The following is a 17,343-nucleotide window of genomic DNA, read 5'->3' on the forward strand; positions in this document are numbered from 1 at the left end:
CTTATACTTCCATATACTTTGGACTACACATCCGTATACTTTCATGTATACTTTATACATCCATATACTTTCATGTATGCTTTGCTATATTTTCATGGATAAAAGAGTTATAGACGTCGTCACATGGGCGTGGCTAAAAAGCCGAATCTTCCTCTCTGCGTCACCATGGAGACGACACACCCAACATGTTCTCCCTGTCACTTTGTCCTAAGTCCACCAAGTCACGATGATGTCATTGATAGCACCGAGCAGGAAGTACACATGACGGCGTTCCCATGGCCCCCTCCACACTTACAGGAAGCCTTTTCTTCCACGCAGGAACATTTCATTATGGACGCCATCACTGCTCCCACAATGCGCTCACTGACAAACCTTTGCTCTCACGCTCACGCACACACACACACACACACACACACACACACACACACACACACACACACACACACACACACACACGCACGCACACACAGTCTAATAGCAACAGACTTGCATTGTTAGCATGATATTAAAAACACACAGTCATAACAACATTAACGGAGAAGTTCGGAGCGCCTGCTTCTCATTTCCAGCAGACACACACGCACGCACTCGCACACACACACACACACACACACACACACACACACACACACACACACACACACACACACACACACACACACACACACACACACACACACACACACACACACACACACACACACACACGCGTTTCTATAGACTCAAGTGAAAGTGCTGTGTCGGGAGGCAGTGGGCGGAGCTGCCTCCCGACTCTGGTTGTGTGAGCCGACATGGCGCCAAGGCCTCGCTCTTCACAGGTGACGCGCGTCAGACGCCGGTCACATGTCCGCTGATAGGAGAAGGTTTTCTCATCCTTACCAGAGTAGGCAAGCGGCGCATGCAACAGGCGTGTAGCGGCTCACGTCATCTCTTGTTGTGTGCGCCAGGTGCCCAGCGCCAGTGCCACCATCCCAGGGGCCTCGGCCCTGAACAGAGTGCGCTGGTCATCCGGGGGCAAGGACGTGGCTGTTGGCGACTCGGAAGGACGAGTGTGGGTCTACGATACTGGAGAGGTACGACCTCATCATTATTCACTATTGGACTTCTATGCTGTTAAACTCAAAGCCACATTTTGCCCAACACAAGCTTCATCTGTCTTGCTCAGTGTCCTCCATGTTTCCATTTGGACACAAGATCATGGCTGACAGCGAACATGACCATGATCTGCTCACGCAGCAAATGTTGTATCACCTTTCAGAGCCACAAGAAATATTTACAAGAAAAGTTACAGCTTATAAAACCTCTTTTTGCTTGTGATGTACGACATAGATGCACAGCCACTAAGCATGGAGATAACCTAAAAAGGGATTTTCAAAAAATACATTCTTAAAACAAAACAAAACATTTATTTGTGAAAATCATTATATATTTATAATGGAAATTTAAAAAAAACGCGATTCAGGTGTGAATCAATTTTTGGAGCACCCCTAATGATTATATACAGAATTACAATTTGTTTGTAAAAATTTAAATCAACATTTACCGTATTTTCCAGACTATAACCTGCTACTTTTTCCCCCAAGCTTTGAACCCTGCGGCCTATACAAAGGTGCGTCTTATCTATGAATTGGTCTTTGCAAACAGCTCAAGTATGGAACGGATTCAGGATAGGATAGACCAGGGGTCGGCAACCTTTACCACTCAAAGAGCCATTTTGGCAAGTTTCACAAATTAAAGAAAATAATGGGAGCCACAAAAAAAAATTTAAAATTTAAAATGAAAAAACACCGCATACAAAGCTTAAATGCTTTGTGCTATGTTAACCAGGGGTCTCAGACACACGCACCGGCACGCACTTTAATGTGGAAATTTGATGTTAGTGCGGCCCGCGAGTTTTGAATGAATGGCGCTTGATGGCGTCATACTTGCCAACCCTCTCATTGGCGTGATGGCACTGCTTTTGGCGCCCTCTACAGCCTGCCCAAACAGTGTACTTGCTCGACCACATGTAGAATGCAGATTCAGCTTGCTCGCATAAGTGACAGCAATGCGTACTAGGTCAGCAGCTACACATCTTACACTGACGGTAGCCTTATAAAACAACTTTAACACTGTTACGTTACAAATATGCGCCATACTTTGAACCCACACCAAAAAAGAATGACAAACACATTTCTGGAGAACATCTGCACTGTAACACAACATAAACACAACACAACCAATACCCAGAATCCCATGCAGCCCTAACTCTTCCGCTCAACCAACGCACAGAGGGGGGGGGGGGTTGATGTGTGGGGGGGATTTGGTGGTAGCGGGGGTGTATAATCTAGACCGGAAGAGTTAGGGCTGCATGGGATTCTGGGTATTGGTTGTGTTGTGTTTATGTTGTGTTACGGTGGGATGTTCTCCAGAAATGTGTTTTTCATTCTTTTTTGGTGTGGGTTCACAGTGTGGCGCATATTTGTAACGTAACAGTGTTAAAGTTGTTTGATACGGCTACCGTCAGTGTAAGCTGTGTGGCTGATGAGTAAGTATGCTTTGCTGTCTCTTATGTGTCAAATAAAAGCTACATACAACATGTGGCTGGGCTGGCACGCTGTTTGTAAATGCTATAGAGAACAATTACTACAGTGCAATTAGAGTACTCCCTTAATTTAGTAATTATTCTGAAAATAGGATTATATTTTCCCTGGGAGTTATCTAGGAGAGGCACTGAGATCCATAAATCTCCCGGGAAAATCGGGGGGCTCGGCAAGTATGCAGCTGAGCCGCAGCAGAGTGGTCAAAGAGCCGCATGCGGCTCCGGAGCCGCGGGTTGCCGACCCCTGGGATAGACTAAAAAAAATAAATAAATAAATAAAAAAATCCATCCATCCATCCATCCATCTTCTTCTGCTTATCCGAGGTCGGGTCGCGGGGGCAGCAGCTAAGCAGGGAAGCCCAGATTTTCCTCTCCCCAGCCACTTCGTCCAGCTCCTCCCGGGGGATCCCGAGGCGTTCCCAGGCCAGCCGGGAGACATAGTCTTCCCAACGTGTCCTGGGTCTTCCCCGTGGCCTCCTACCGGTTGGACGTGCCCTAAACACCTCCCGAGGGAGGCGTTTGGGTAGCATCCTGACCAGATGCCCGAACCACCTCATCTGGCTCCTCTCGATGTGGAGGAGCAGCGGCTTTACTTTGAGCTCCCCCCGGATGGCAGAGCTTCTCACCCTATCTCTAAGGGAGAGCCCCGCCACCCGGCGGAGGAAACTCATTTCGGCCGCCTGTACCCGTGATCTTGTCCTTTCGGTCATGACCCAAAGCTCATGACCATAGGTGAGGATGGGAACGTAGATCAACACAATAAAAAAATAGGGATAGGATAGACTTTATGGGGGAAATTATGTAGTTGCAGTGCAGATCCGAAAAGGCCACAACAATAAGGTAAAAAACACATGAAAAGAGAAGGGAAAGATCAAAAGCAAAACAAATCAAACAATGTTCTAAAAGGATCCACTTTTGAAGAAACTGATCAAAGTGTTTACAAAGTACAAGAGGTATCCTGATGAACATCTGTATTCTGAAACAAACATTCAAATGTTGTTGATTCTTGCTAGCCTCATTTATTGAACAGGCGTCAACCTGCGTCCACACGTATCTCTTATGTGTGACTGCCATCTCATGGTCAGACTTATTACACCATGTACCAAATCAAAGAATGAATACGTACATTAGGCGCACTCTCGACTTTTGAGAAAAGAAATGAAAGGATTTGAAGTGTGCCTTATAGTCTGAAAAAAGGGTTTTGTTGTCTAGATCAGGCCTGGGCAATTATTTTGACTCGGGGGCCAAATTTAGTGAAAAAACACTAATACAAAACCTCACAATAATGTCTGATTGAATGCTAAAAACGTTATGACAGACCGCCTTAAAGGCCTACTGAAATGAATTTTTTTTATTTAAACGGGGATAGCAGATCTATTCTATGTGTCATACTTGATCATTTCGCGATATTGCCATATTTTTGCTGAAAGGATTTAGTATAGAACAACGACGATAAAGATTGCAACTTTTGGTATCTGATAAAAAAAAGGCTTGCACCTACCGGAAGTAGCGTGACGTAGTCAGTTGAACATATACGCAAAGTTCCCTATTGTTTACAATGATGGCCGCATGAAGTGAGAGAGATTCGGACCGAGAAAGCGACAATTTCCCCATTAATTTGAGCGAGGATGAAAGATTTGTGGATGAGTAAAGTGCAAGTGAAGGACTAGTGGGGAGTTGAAGCTATTCAGATAGGGAAGATGCTGTGAGAGCCGGGGGTGACCTGATATTCAGCTGGGAATGACTACAACAGTAAATAAACACAAGACATATATATACTCTATTAGCCACAACACAACCAGGCTTATATTTAATATGCCACAAATTAATCCTGCATAAAAACACCTGCGTGTTTGTTATGCTAGCTCCTAGCTCCTCTGCTAGCTCCTAGCTCCATAGAACACGCCAATACAATTCAAACACCTGATCAACACACACAATCACTCAGCCCAAAAGACCGTTTACCTAACCCAAGGTTCATAAAGCTTATATATTTTTAAAAAGTTACGTACGTGACGCGCACATACGGTCAAGTTATCGAATGTTTAGCAGCCAAGGCTGCATACTCACGGTACCTGATATTCAGCTGGGAATGACTACAACAGTAAATAAACACAAGACATATATATACTCTATTAGCCACAACACAACCAGGCTTATATTTAATATGCCTCAAATGAATCCTGCATAATAACACCTGCGTGTTTGTTATGCTAGCTCCTAGCTCCTCTGCTAGCTCCTAGCTCCATAGAACACGCCAATACAATTCAAACACCTGATCAACACACACAATCACTCAGCCCAAAAGACCGTTCACCTAACCCAAGGTTCATAAAGCTTATATATTTTTAAAAAGTTACGTACGTGACGCGCACTTACGGTACGGTACGTGTTATGCTAGCTCCTAGCTCCTCTGCTAGCTCCTAGCTCCATAGAACACGCCAATACAATTCAAACACATGATCAACACACACAATCACTCAGCCCAAAAGACCGTTCACCTAACCCAAGGTTCATAAAGCTTATATATTTTAAAAAAGTTACGTACATACGCAAAAAAAAGCCAAAGCTGCATACTCACAGTAGCACGTCTGCGTCTTTGTCATCCAAATCAAAGTAATCCTGGTAAGAGTCTGTGTTGTCCCAGTTCTCTACAGGCGTCTGTGTATCCAAATCAAAAGTCCTCCTGGTTAGAGTCTCTGTTATCCGAGTTCTTCCATCTTGACTGCATCTTTCGGGAATGTAAACAAAGAAGCGCCGGCTGTGTACTGTTGTTGCTGACTACGTTCGAAAAATACGTCCATTTCGCACCGACAACTTTCTTCTTTGCTTGCCCAGCTTCCTTCTCCATAATGCAATGAACATGATTGAAACAGATTCACGAACACAGATGTCCAGAATACTGTGGAATTATGAAATGAAAACAGAGCTTTTTCGTATTGGCTTCAATGTGGAAGGCATACCCGTGTTCGCCGGGCTACGTCACGCGCATACGTCATCCTCAGAGGCGTTTCGAACCGGAAGTTTAGCGGCAAATTTAAAATGTCACTTTATAAGTTAACCCGGCCGTATTGGCATGTGTTATAATGTTAAGATTTCATCATTGATATATAAACTATCAGACTGCGTGGTCGGTAGTAGTGGGTTTCAGTAGGCCTTTAAGAACTTTGTTGTAAAAATCTCCTTCCACGTCTGTCCCTGACACCCGCATTTCAGGCTGGCCGCTCTGGAAAGACTCTGTGGAAACGCTCCCCACCCACACTGCTTGGTGCCTCATCTGAGCTGATGTGACTTAGATTACCATAGTAACTAATTAGATTACCATAGTAACTAGTATATCATGCAAAAGCGCAGATTCCAACCATTGAAATATTTTGTATAGTTTAAGACTTGCGGTCATTTGAAAATATCACTGCACATCATAATGGCAGCTACAGATTCCATCTTAAAAATCTAAAATAATTATTTGGAGATGTCCGGCGGGCCAGATTGAAAAGTTTAACGGGCCAGGTCTGGTCTAGACGGTGGTTCAGTCTAGCCCAGAAAAGGTGGTGCACATTATATCTGTGTACCTTGCCTTTCGCCGAGTGCAGTAGGTGTGCAGGAAATGAGTGTCTCCTTGGTGACATGCAAGATCCTCATTTAAATAGCACCACTTTTACACTTGCTATCAATTGCACGTGCAGTCTTAGCAACACGCCTATTACCAGGAGAGCCAATAGTAGCGCTTGTGAGTCAGCAGATCAGGACATTGGAGGACACACCCAGCCGACTTCAAACTCTTCTACCATCTTCCCTCCAGCTGGCCGTGGCCCACAGCGACGACTGGACACGCTTCGCCCGCACGCTGATGGAGATCCGAGCCAACCGTGCGGACGGCGAGGAGGAGGGGCCAATGGAGCTGGCGTCTTAGACCTCCCGTGGCGTGTTGGTGTTGTGTCATGTTGCTTCTTGTCCTGTGCTGGGGGTGTCCACATGTTTTCATCAATCACAGGAAATAAATACGCAAAGTGGAGTAAAAGAGCAAAAAGGGCGTCAAGTGAAAAGAAAAAGTATGATGCACAATTGACCGACAACTTCCTGCTGGTCAACAAAGATCCCGAGTGACATCTCCTATGTTTTCATGTCCTTGGTGCACACCTGCTCGGCAACTGACTTGATTGGGGCGCTCTAAACTGGCCTTTCAGGGGCCTGATAAGGTTTGATGTGTTTTGATTTGCTCACCCTACCTAAAAAAGGTTATCTTGCCTCAATTGTAAAATGTTAACTGTCCAATATTTGTTTTCTTGAAACAAATCTATATCTGCTATTGGCTCTGAAAATGAAAATAAAAATGGCCTTTATATTTGTCAATTTTTCATTGGAAAATGTTTGGACACCCCTGATAAAAAGGGTAATTACATATGTATGTATGTATGTATGTATGTATGTATGTATTTGTAGAGGACACCCCTGATATAAAGTGTCAATACTTACATATGTATGTATGTATGTATTTGTAGAGGACACCCCTGATATAAAGTGTCAATACTTACATATGTATGTATGTATGTATTTGTAGAGGACACCCCTGATATAAAGTGTCAATACTTACATATGTATGTATGTATGTATTTGTAGAGGACACCCCTGGTATAAAGTGTCCATACTTACATATGTGTGTATGTATGTATTTGTAGAGGACACCCCTGGTATAAACTGTCAATACTTACATATGTATGTACGTATGTATTTGTAGAGGACACCCCTGATATAAAGTATCAATACTTACATATGTATGTACGTATGTATTTGTAGAGGACACCCCTGATATAAAGTGCCAATACTTACATATGTATGTATGTATGTATTTGTAGAGGAAACCCCTGATATAAAGTGTCAATACTTACATATGTGTGTACGTATGTATTTGTAGAGGAAACCCCTGATATGAAGTGTCAATACTTACATATGTGTGTACGTATGTATTTGTAGAGGAAACCCCTGATATAAAGTGTCAATACTTACATATGTGTGTATGTATGTATTTGTAGAGGACACCCCTGATATAAAGTGTCAATACTTACATATGTATGTATGTATGTATTTGTAGAGGACACCCCTGATATAAAGTGTCAATACTTACATATGTATGTATGTATGTATGTATTTGTAGAGGACACCCCTGATATAAAGTGTCAATACTTACATATGTATGTACGTATGTATTTGTAGAGGACACCCCTGATATAAAGTGCCAATACTTACATATCTATGTATGTATGTATGTATTTGTAGAGGACACCCCTGATATAAAGTGTCAATACTTACATTTGTATGTATGTATGTATTTGTAGAGGACACCCCTGATATAAAGTGTCAATACTTACATATGTATGTATGTATGTATTTGTAGAGGACACCCCTGATATAAAGTGTCAATACTTACATATGTATGTATGTATGTATTTGTAGAGGACACCCCTGATATAAAGTGTCAATACTTACATATGTATGTATGTATGTATTTGTAGAGGACACCCCTGATATAAAGTATCAATACTTACATATGTATGTACGTATGTATTTGTAGAGGACACCCCTGATATAAAGTGTCAATACTTACATATGTGTGTATGTATGTATTTGTAGAGGACACCCCTGATATAAAGTGTCAATACTTACATATGTATGTATGTATGTATTTGTAGAGGACACCTCTGATATAAAGTGTCAATACTTACATATGTATGTACGTATGTATTTGTAGAGGACACCCCTGATATAAAGTGTCAATACTTACATATGTATGTATGTATGTATTTGTAGAGGACACCCCTGATATAAAGTGTCAATACTTACATATGTATGTATTTGTAGGTAGATGTAGGTAGATGACAGCCAGGTGCAGAGGCAGCGGTGTGACAAACCTCATAGTAAGCACCTCAAACGAGTTATATTTATTATTTAGGTCCGAGGTAAGGCTAAAGTTTTTGTTGTATATTAGTGCAACACCGCCACCCCTTTTAATGGGACGGGCAATATGCGTTCCCTTATAGCCAGGAGGAGACGCCTCACCCAGCGCAAAAAATGTGTCTGGTTTGAGCCAGGTCTCGGCTAGACCAACGACATCAAGATTGTTGTCTCTAATGACTTCATTAACTAATAACGTTTTGGAAGACAATGATCTTATGTTTAAAAAGCCCATATTATAGGTAGTGGGCTGTTTTGAGGAGTTTTTGTTGAATGTATCCGTAGTAGCAATATTAATAATGTTACGTTTATTATGCGTAGTGCACTTTAAATAATTTCGACCATATCTAGGAATTGATATGACAGGAATTTTTAGATTGTTTGCCACCTCAGTAAAATGCATGTCCACCTCTGACGCAGAAAAAACATTATGTGAGTTGTATATTATTCTAAGAGAATTGCTATGTGTGCAGGGATTATCCAGCCTGGCGCTGGCTAGTTCTAGCTTAACAGACTCCTTATTAGCACTTCTTTGAGGATTAGCTTTTAGCTTTTTTGTTAGCCCCGCTAACAACAACGCCTTTAGCTTTGTTGTTAGCCCCGCCCGACATCCCCGCTTCTGCTTCCGAGCGCACCGCTTACGTCTCTTTCGTTGACGGTCTCCGCTGGTAGTGGACCCCGCTGCTTCAAAGGCCACTGCTGGATGTAGCTCGTGAAGAATTCCCAAGCTAGCGAGTAGGTCCACCGTACACGCATCTTTCAGCCCAAAATGGCCCGATCTCTCCACATCCAGAATCGTAAGTCGGTCGTAAGTGATCACGGAGTGAACACGCTGTGAGCCAACCATGAAATCGACTGAATTGACGGGTATTTTTGCCAAATCGGTCTACACTTCCAAGAGCGCATGCAAGAAGCTGCCGCCGTGAAGCGCCGCCATCTTGGTCATCTTCATATTCCTTTGGTGTTCCATTGACTACATTGTCACATGTACACTATCTTCAAATTCCTTTGGTGTTCCATGGAGTACATTGTGACTTGTGCACTATCTTCATATTCCTTTGGTGTTCCATGGACTACATTGTCACATGTACAATATCTTCATATTCTTTTGGTGTTCCATGGACTACATTGTCACTTGTGCACTATCTTCATATTCCTTTGGTGTTCCAGGGACTACATTTACACATGTACACTATCTTCATATTCCTTTGGTGTTCCATGGACTACGTTGTCACATGTACACTATCTTCAAATTCCGTTGGTGTTCCATGGACTACATTGTAACATGCGCACTATCTTCAAATTCCTTTGGTGTTCCATGGACTATATTGTCTCATGTACAATATCTTCATATTTCTTTGGTGCTCCATGGACTACATTGTCACATGAGCACTATCTTCAAATTCCTTTGGTGTTCCATGGACTACATTGTCTCATGTACATTCCTTTGATGTTCCAGGAACTACATTGTCACAAGTGTCCACCTTCATCTTCCATGGTGGTTGTCAACAGCGTTGATACACGGCGATACTTCACTCTGGACTAAATCGTGGAATAAATGTCTGAGCAGCCCAACAACATCTGTCCAAGTAGACATCTGCACGGCGGCTCTAAAAGGGAAGTCTCTCATGTTGTGTGATGCAGTGGAAACTTACTTGGAAGGTTGTGAGTTCTGCTCAAATAAAGTGCAGCAGGTGATTCCTGAGTGGCCCACTGGGAGGGCAAGGAAGGCCAACAAAGTCCTGATTAACTGCTAATTAGGAGCCAAGTCGCAACATCTCAGGACCTGCTGCCGAGAGCCTCAACAACACGCTGTCACCTTCTCACACAATCAGGAGTACAACGCAACAATGGAACAAATCGAATCAATTCAACGATCGATAATGATATCGCTTCCATTTCAGAAAAAAAACCAAGGATTGTATCAGCTGAGATCTGAGATATCTACTTAAAGGCCTACTGAAACCCACTACTACCGACCACGCAGTCTGATAGTTTATATATCAATGATGAAATGTTAACATTGCAACACATGCCAATACGGGTAGTGCAATTTTAAATTTCCCGGGGAACTTCCGGTTGAAAACATCTATGTATGATGACGTTTGCGCGTGATGTAACGGGTTGAAACGAAAGTATTCGGACACATTGTATCTCAATACAAACAGCTGTTTTCATCGCAAAATTCCACAGTATTCCGGACATCTGTGTTGGTGGATCTTTTGTAATTTGTTTATGAACACAATGGAGACTGCAAAGAAGAAAGCTGTAGGTGGGATCGGTGTATTAGCGGATGGCTGCAGCAACACAACCAGGAGGACTTTGAGGATAGCAGACGTGCTATCCGACGCTAGCCGCCGACCGCATCGATGATCGGGTGAAGTCCTTCGTCGCGCCGTCGATCGCTGGAACGCAGGTAAGCACGGGTGTTGATGAGCAGATGAGGGCTGGCGTAGGTGGAGCGCTAATGTTTTTATCATAGCTCTGACGAGGTCCCGTAGCTAAGTTAGCTTCAATGGCGTCGTTAGCAACAGCATTGCTAGGCTTCGACAGGCGGCACAGCATTAACCGTGTGGTTACAGGTCCAGTGTTTGGTTCGGTGTCTCCTGATAGTAGTATTGTTGATCTGCTGTCTATCCTTCCAGTCAGGGGCTTATTTCTTTTGTTTCTATCTGCATTTAAGCACGATGCTATCACGTTAGCTCCGTAGCTAAAGTGCTTCACCAATGTATTGTCGTAGAGATAAAAGTCACTGTGAATGTCCATTTCGCGTTCTCATTTTCAAGAGGATATAGTATCCGAGGTGGTTTAAAATACAAATCCGTGATCCACAATAGAAAAAGGAGAAAGTGTGGAATCCATTGAGCCTTTGTACCTAAGTTACGGTCAGAGCGAAAAAAGATACGTCCTGCACTGTACTCTAGTCCTTCACTCTCACGTTCCTCATCCACGAGTCTTTCATCCTCGCTCAAATTAATGGGGTAATTGTCGCTTTCTCGGTCCGAATCGCTCTCGCTGCTGGTGTAAACAATGGGGAATGTGAGGAGCCCTTCAACCTGCGACGTCACGCTACTTCCGGTACAGGCAAGGCTTTTTTATCAGCGACCAAAAGTTGCGAACTTTATCGTCGATGTTCTCTACTAAATCCTTTCAGCAAAAATATGGCAATATCGCGAAATTATCAAGTACGACACATAGAATGGATCTGCTATCCCCGTTTGAATAAAAAAAATCATTTCAGTAGGCCTTTAACATCTACATGTCCTCCAATAAACACACACTTTAGTGTATTTAATCAAAGTCACGCTGGGCTACAGGCTACTAGGAGATAGCAGCTACACAGCAGCTGAGCACACAATAGCACACAAGCTAGACATATGTAATACGTGTCCTTATTTGAACAAGATTAAAACAGCACTTTTGTCAATACAAAACCCAAAACCAGTGAAGTTGGCACATTGTGTACATCGTAAATAAAAACAGAATACAATGATTTGTAAATACTTTTCAACCTATATTCAATTTAATAGAGTGCAAAGACAAGATATTTAACGTTATTATTTTTTGCAAATATTAGCTCATTTGGAATTTGATGCCGGCAACATGTTTCTAAAAATCTGGCACAGGTGGCAAAACAGACTGAGAAAGTTGAGGAATGCTCATCAGACACTTATTTGGAAAATCCCACAGGTGAACAGGCTAATTAGGAACAGGTGGGTGCCATGATTGGGTATTAAAGCAGCTTCAATGAAATGCTCAATCATTCACAAACAAGGATGGGGCGAGGGTCAGCACTTTGTGAACAAATGCGTGGGTAAATTGTTTGAAAACAACATTTCTCAATCAGCTATCGCAAGGAATTTAGGGATTTCACCATCTACGGTCTGTAATATCATCAAAAGGTTCAGAGAACCTGGAGAAATCACTGCACGCAAGCAGCAAGGCTGAAAACCAACATTGAACGCCCGTGACCTTCGATCCCTCAGGCTGTACTGCATCAAAAAGCAACATCAGTGTGTAAAGAATATCACCACATGGGCTCAGGAACACTTCAGAAAACCACTATCAGTAACTACAGTTTGTCGCTACATCTGTAAGTGCAAGTTAAAACTCTACTATGGAAAGCAAAAGCCAATTACCAACAACACCCAGAAACGCCGCTGGCTTCGCTGGGCCCGAGCTCATCTAAGATGGACTGATGCATAGTGGAAAAGTGTTCTGTGGCCTGACAAGTCCACATTTCAAATTGTTTTTGGAAACTTTGGACGTCGTGTCCTCCGGAACAAAGAGGAAAAGAACCATCCGGATTGTTCTAGGCGCAAAGTTGAAAAGCCAGCATCTGTGATGGTATGGGGGTGTATTAGTTCCCAAGGAATTGGTAAATTACACATCTGTGAAGGCACCATTAATGCTGAAAGGTACATACAGGTTTTGGAGCTAACATATGTTGCCATCCAAGCAACGTTATCATGGACGCCCCTGCTTATTTCAGCAAGCCACGTGTTACAACAGCGTGGCTTCAGAGTAAAAGAGTGCGGGTACTAGACTGGCCTGCCTGTAGTCCAGACCTGTCTCCCATTGAAAATGTGTGTCGCAATATGAAGTGTAAAATACCACAACGGAGAAAGAATTCCACCTGAAAAGTTTCAAAAATTGGTCTCCTTAGTTCTTAAACGTTTACTGAGTGTTGTTAAAAGGAAAGGCCATGTAACACAGTGGTAAAAATGCTCCTGTGCCAACTTTTTTGCAATGTGTTGCTGCCATTAAATTCAAATGTTTTATTTGCAAAAAAAAAATAATTTTTCAGTTCAAACAATTAATATCTTGTCTTCGCAGTTTATTCAATTGAATATAAGTTGTAAAAGATTTGCAAATCATTGTATTAGGTTTTTAGTTACGAATTAAACAATGTGCCAACTTTACTGGTTTTAGGTTTTGTACATGTATGTCATGACTAGGACTATGGTGCAGAAGAACCGGACCGGACATGGCGTGAAGGTAAATACATGATTTAATTCTTACTATAAAAAGGGTAAACAAAAGGCGCGCACAATGCGGAGACACAAACTTGGTTAAGGGAACAAAACTAACACAAAGACGTAAACTATGGACATGAAACAAAAGACACTAACTGTGTCATTAATAAACAAAAACTTACTTGCGGTGACGTGAGCAGGGCAGCATGGACTATGAAATTGCATGAAACAAGCAGCGTGAACTAATCATGAAACAGAGTGATGACGCCAGGACGACCAACTGAAAAACCAGGCTTAAATAATAATGACATGATTGAAACAGGTGCGTGAGTCACATGAATGAGGCAGGTGATACTAATGGGTCGTCATGGTGACAAAACAAACAAGGATGCGTAAAAACAGGAACTAGTAGAGTTTTAACCAAACAGAACATACCTAAACAAGACATGATCACAAAACAAGACAATGTATGAATGATTTGGGCTGATATGGGAACAGTATCGGCTATACTCAAGGCTTCAGTATTGGTATCGTATAAAAAAATGAAGTCAGTGAGATTGTAACAAATAAACGTCAAATGGTATGAGATATACATCAGAGTCAGTAATACAGTAAATGATTGACAAGTGACATTTAACTGGCTGGCAGGCGACACCATGAAGCTGCGACCCTTCATCAATTAAGTCCATTAGAAAAAAGGCTCCCATGATATGAATACAAATTGATAGAATTTGGCCTGCCTGGAACTTTAAATACACAGACATCGTTACTTAATAGGGCATGCACCTGTTTTTTTATGTCAAATGTATTTTTACTTTCATAATGCTCAAACAGTATGTTAAACGCGCACATTTTAATGTTGATCATGTGCATTTATTAGAAAAAAATGAAGGTTATCTAAAAATATGCATAAGATTACTCGGTTAATGGAAGACGTTAATCCGTAGCTGCAGCCCTGAATTTATTAAATGGGTTAGTTTTTTACCTATATAAATAACACCATGAAAAAAACAAACATGGCGATACTTATTCTCACCAAATGTCAAGAGATGGCAAGAACGACTTATTTGTATTTTATTTGGTTTGACTTGACTTATTGCCATAAAAATGAGTACACCTTATTGGTCTCATTTTGTGAATCACAACTTCAGCATTTATTCATGAGAACTTTGTTACTTGTTGCAAACTGAGCACAGGAAGTGAGCAAACAACATGCGTAAGAAATGGAAGAGAGGTAGAAATAAATACGCTCTGCTTCTTCCTCCTCCTTTTCGGACATGTTGTAATGAGAAATGCACCATCTCGTACGTGCGTGCGCGTTGAATTATGTCATTCAGTTCTTGTTGGATTGCAACAATGAAAGGGGAAGTCAACAAACCTTCCAATGGAGCGAGGACTGCAGAGGCGTCTTGTGGAGAAACACACGACAGGTGTCACACTCACACCTGCTTCATACTGCCATCTGATCTTGGAATCAGCAACTATTCAAATCTCAAATCTAATCAAGCATATCTGATTGAGGGGGTGGGATTAATGCCACACCCCGTCAAGGTTGTTAACCATCACACACACACACACACACACACACACACACGCACGCACGCACGCACGCACGCATGCACACACCCACAGTCCAAGCCCGGCCACAGCAGCGTATGATATAAAAAGCAATGCAAGGGCAGGGCCATTATTTCATCACCTGCCCGTTCCCACTGCTCCTCCTGGTGAGAAGGGGGGCCAGACAATGGGAGGTAATGAGAGCAAGGCACACTGTCAAAGTGACTGCTGACGGCATGGCACCCCCAACCACTTGGCATGAATGGCCTCAATCATCATTACCATCAACTGCACCTCTTGACTATTTACTCTTGACCACTTTGGGGGCTTTGTGATGAGCTATTTAGGAGGTCAGCGACGGCCACCTGGGGGCGGAAAGGGACCACCCGCACCCAGGCACCAAATGACCATATACAGTATGGCTCTTTAGTTCATAGTTCCAAATGACCATATATTGCTCCTTAGTGCATAGTTCCAAATGACCATATATTGCTCCTTAGTTCATAGTTCCAAATGACCATATATTGCTCCTTAGTTCCTAGTTCCAAATGACCATATATAGCTCTTTAAATCATAGTTCCAAATGACCATATTAGGCTCTGTAGTTCATAGTTCCAAATGACCATATATGGCTCTCTAGTTCATAGTTCCAAATGACCATATATTGCTCCTTAGTTCATAGTTCCAAATGACCATATATTGCTCCTTAGTTCATAGTTCCAAATGACCATATATTGCTCCTTAGTTCATAGTTCCAAATGACCATATATTGCTCCTTAGTTCCTAGTTCCAAATGACCATATATAGCTCTTTAAATCATAGTTCCAAATGACCATATATGGCTCTTTAGTTCATAGTTCCAAATGACCATATATTGCTCCTTAGTTCATAGTTCCAAATGACCATATATTGCTCCTTAGTTCATAGCTCCAAATGACCATATATAGCTCTTTAAATCATAGTTCCAAATGACCATATTAGGCTCTGTAGTTCATAGTTCCAAATGACCATATATGGCTCTCTAGTTCATAGTTCCAAATGACCATATATGACTCTTTAGTTCATAGTACCAAATGACCAAATATGGCTCTTTAAGTCATAGTTCCAAATGACCATATATGGCTCTGTAGTTCTTGGTTTGAAATGACCATATATGGCTATTTAGTTCATAGTTCCAAATGACCATATATGGCTCTTTAGGTCATAGTTCCAAATGACCATATATGGCACTTTAGTTCATAGTTCCAAATGACTATATATGGCTCTGTAGTTCATAGTTCCAAATGACCATACACTACCGTTCAAAAGTTTGGGGTCACCCAAACAATTTTGTGGAATAGCCTTCATTTCTAAGAACAAGAATAGACTGTCGAGTTTCAGATGAAAGTTCTCTTTTTCTGGCCATTTTGAGCGTTTAATTGACCCCACAAATGTGAAACTCAATCTGCTCAAAGGAAGGTCAGTTTTGTAGCTTCTGTAACGAGCTAAACTGTTTTCAGATGTGTGAACATGATTGCACAAGGGTTTTCTAATCATCAATTAGCCTTCTGAGCCAATGAGCAAACACATTGTACCAATAGAACACTGGAGTGATAGTTGCTGGAAATGGGCCTCTATACACCTATGTAGATATTGCACCAAAAACCCGACATTTGCAGCTAGAATAGTCATTTACCACATTAGCAATGTATAGAATGTATTTCTTTAAAGTTAAGACTAGTTTAAAGTTATCTTCATTGAAAAGTACAGTGCTTTTCCTTAAAAAATAAGGACATTTCAATGTGACCCCAAACTTTTGAACGGTAGTGTATATGGCTCTGTAGTTCATAGTTTCAAATGACCCTATATGGCTCTTTAGTTCCAAATGACCATATATAGCTCTGTAGTTCATAGTTTCAAATGACCATGTATGGCTCTTTAGTGCATAGTTCAGAATGACCATATATTGCTCTTAAGTTCATAGTACCAAATGACCATATATGGTTCTTAACTTCAGAGTTCCAAATAACCATATATGGCCCTTTACTTCATAGTTCCAAATGACCAGATGTGGCTCTTTAGTTCATAGTTTCAATTGCCCATACAAGGCTCTTTAGTTCATAGTTCCAAATGACCATATATTGCTCCTTAGTTCATAGTTCCAAATGACCATATATGGCTCTTTACTTCACAGTTCCAAATGACCATATATGGCTCCTTAGTGCATAGTTCCAAATGACAATATATGGCTCTGTAGTTCATAGTTCCAAATGACCATATATGTCTCTGTAGTTCATA

At 41.7% G+C, this 17,343-nt stretch overlaps 1 protein-coding gene and 1 long non-coding RNA gene across 5 annotated transcripts in view; one reads left to right on the plus strand and one right to left on the minus strand.

Moving 5' to 3' along the window:
- LOC133635857 (cytoplasmic dynein 1 intermediate chain 1) overlaps positions 1-7,490 on the plus strand; it is a 145,954-nt gene extending 138,464 nt beyond the window's left edge. For all 4 annotated transcript variants that reach the window (XM_062029252.1, XM_062029254.1, XM_062029255.1 and 1 more), the window contains 2 exons: positions 948-1,073; positions 6,384-7,490. In XM_062029252.1, coding sequence (XP_061885236.1) covers positions 948-1,073; positions 6,384-6,494 — 237 coding nt within the window. In that variant the 3' untranslated portion in view covers positions 6,495-7,490. The remainder of the gene's footprint in view (positions 1-947; positions 1,074-6,383) is intronic.
- Positions 1-17,343, minus strand: part of LOC133635858 (uncharacterized) — a 310,718-nt gene that overhangs the window by 124,825 nt on the left and 168,550 nt on the right. The window lies entirely within an intron of this gene.

Source organism: Entelurus aequoreus, linkage group LG20 (assembly GCF_033978785.1).
Source record: "Entelurus aequoreus isolate RoL-2023_Sb linkage group LG20, RoL_Eaeq_v1.1, whole genome shotgun sequence".
NCBI classification, from domain to species: Eukaryota; Metazoa; Chordata; class Actinopteri; order Syngnathiformes; family Syngnathidae; genus Entelurus; species Entelurus aequoreus.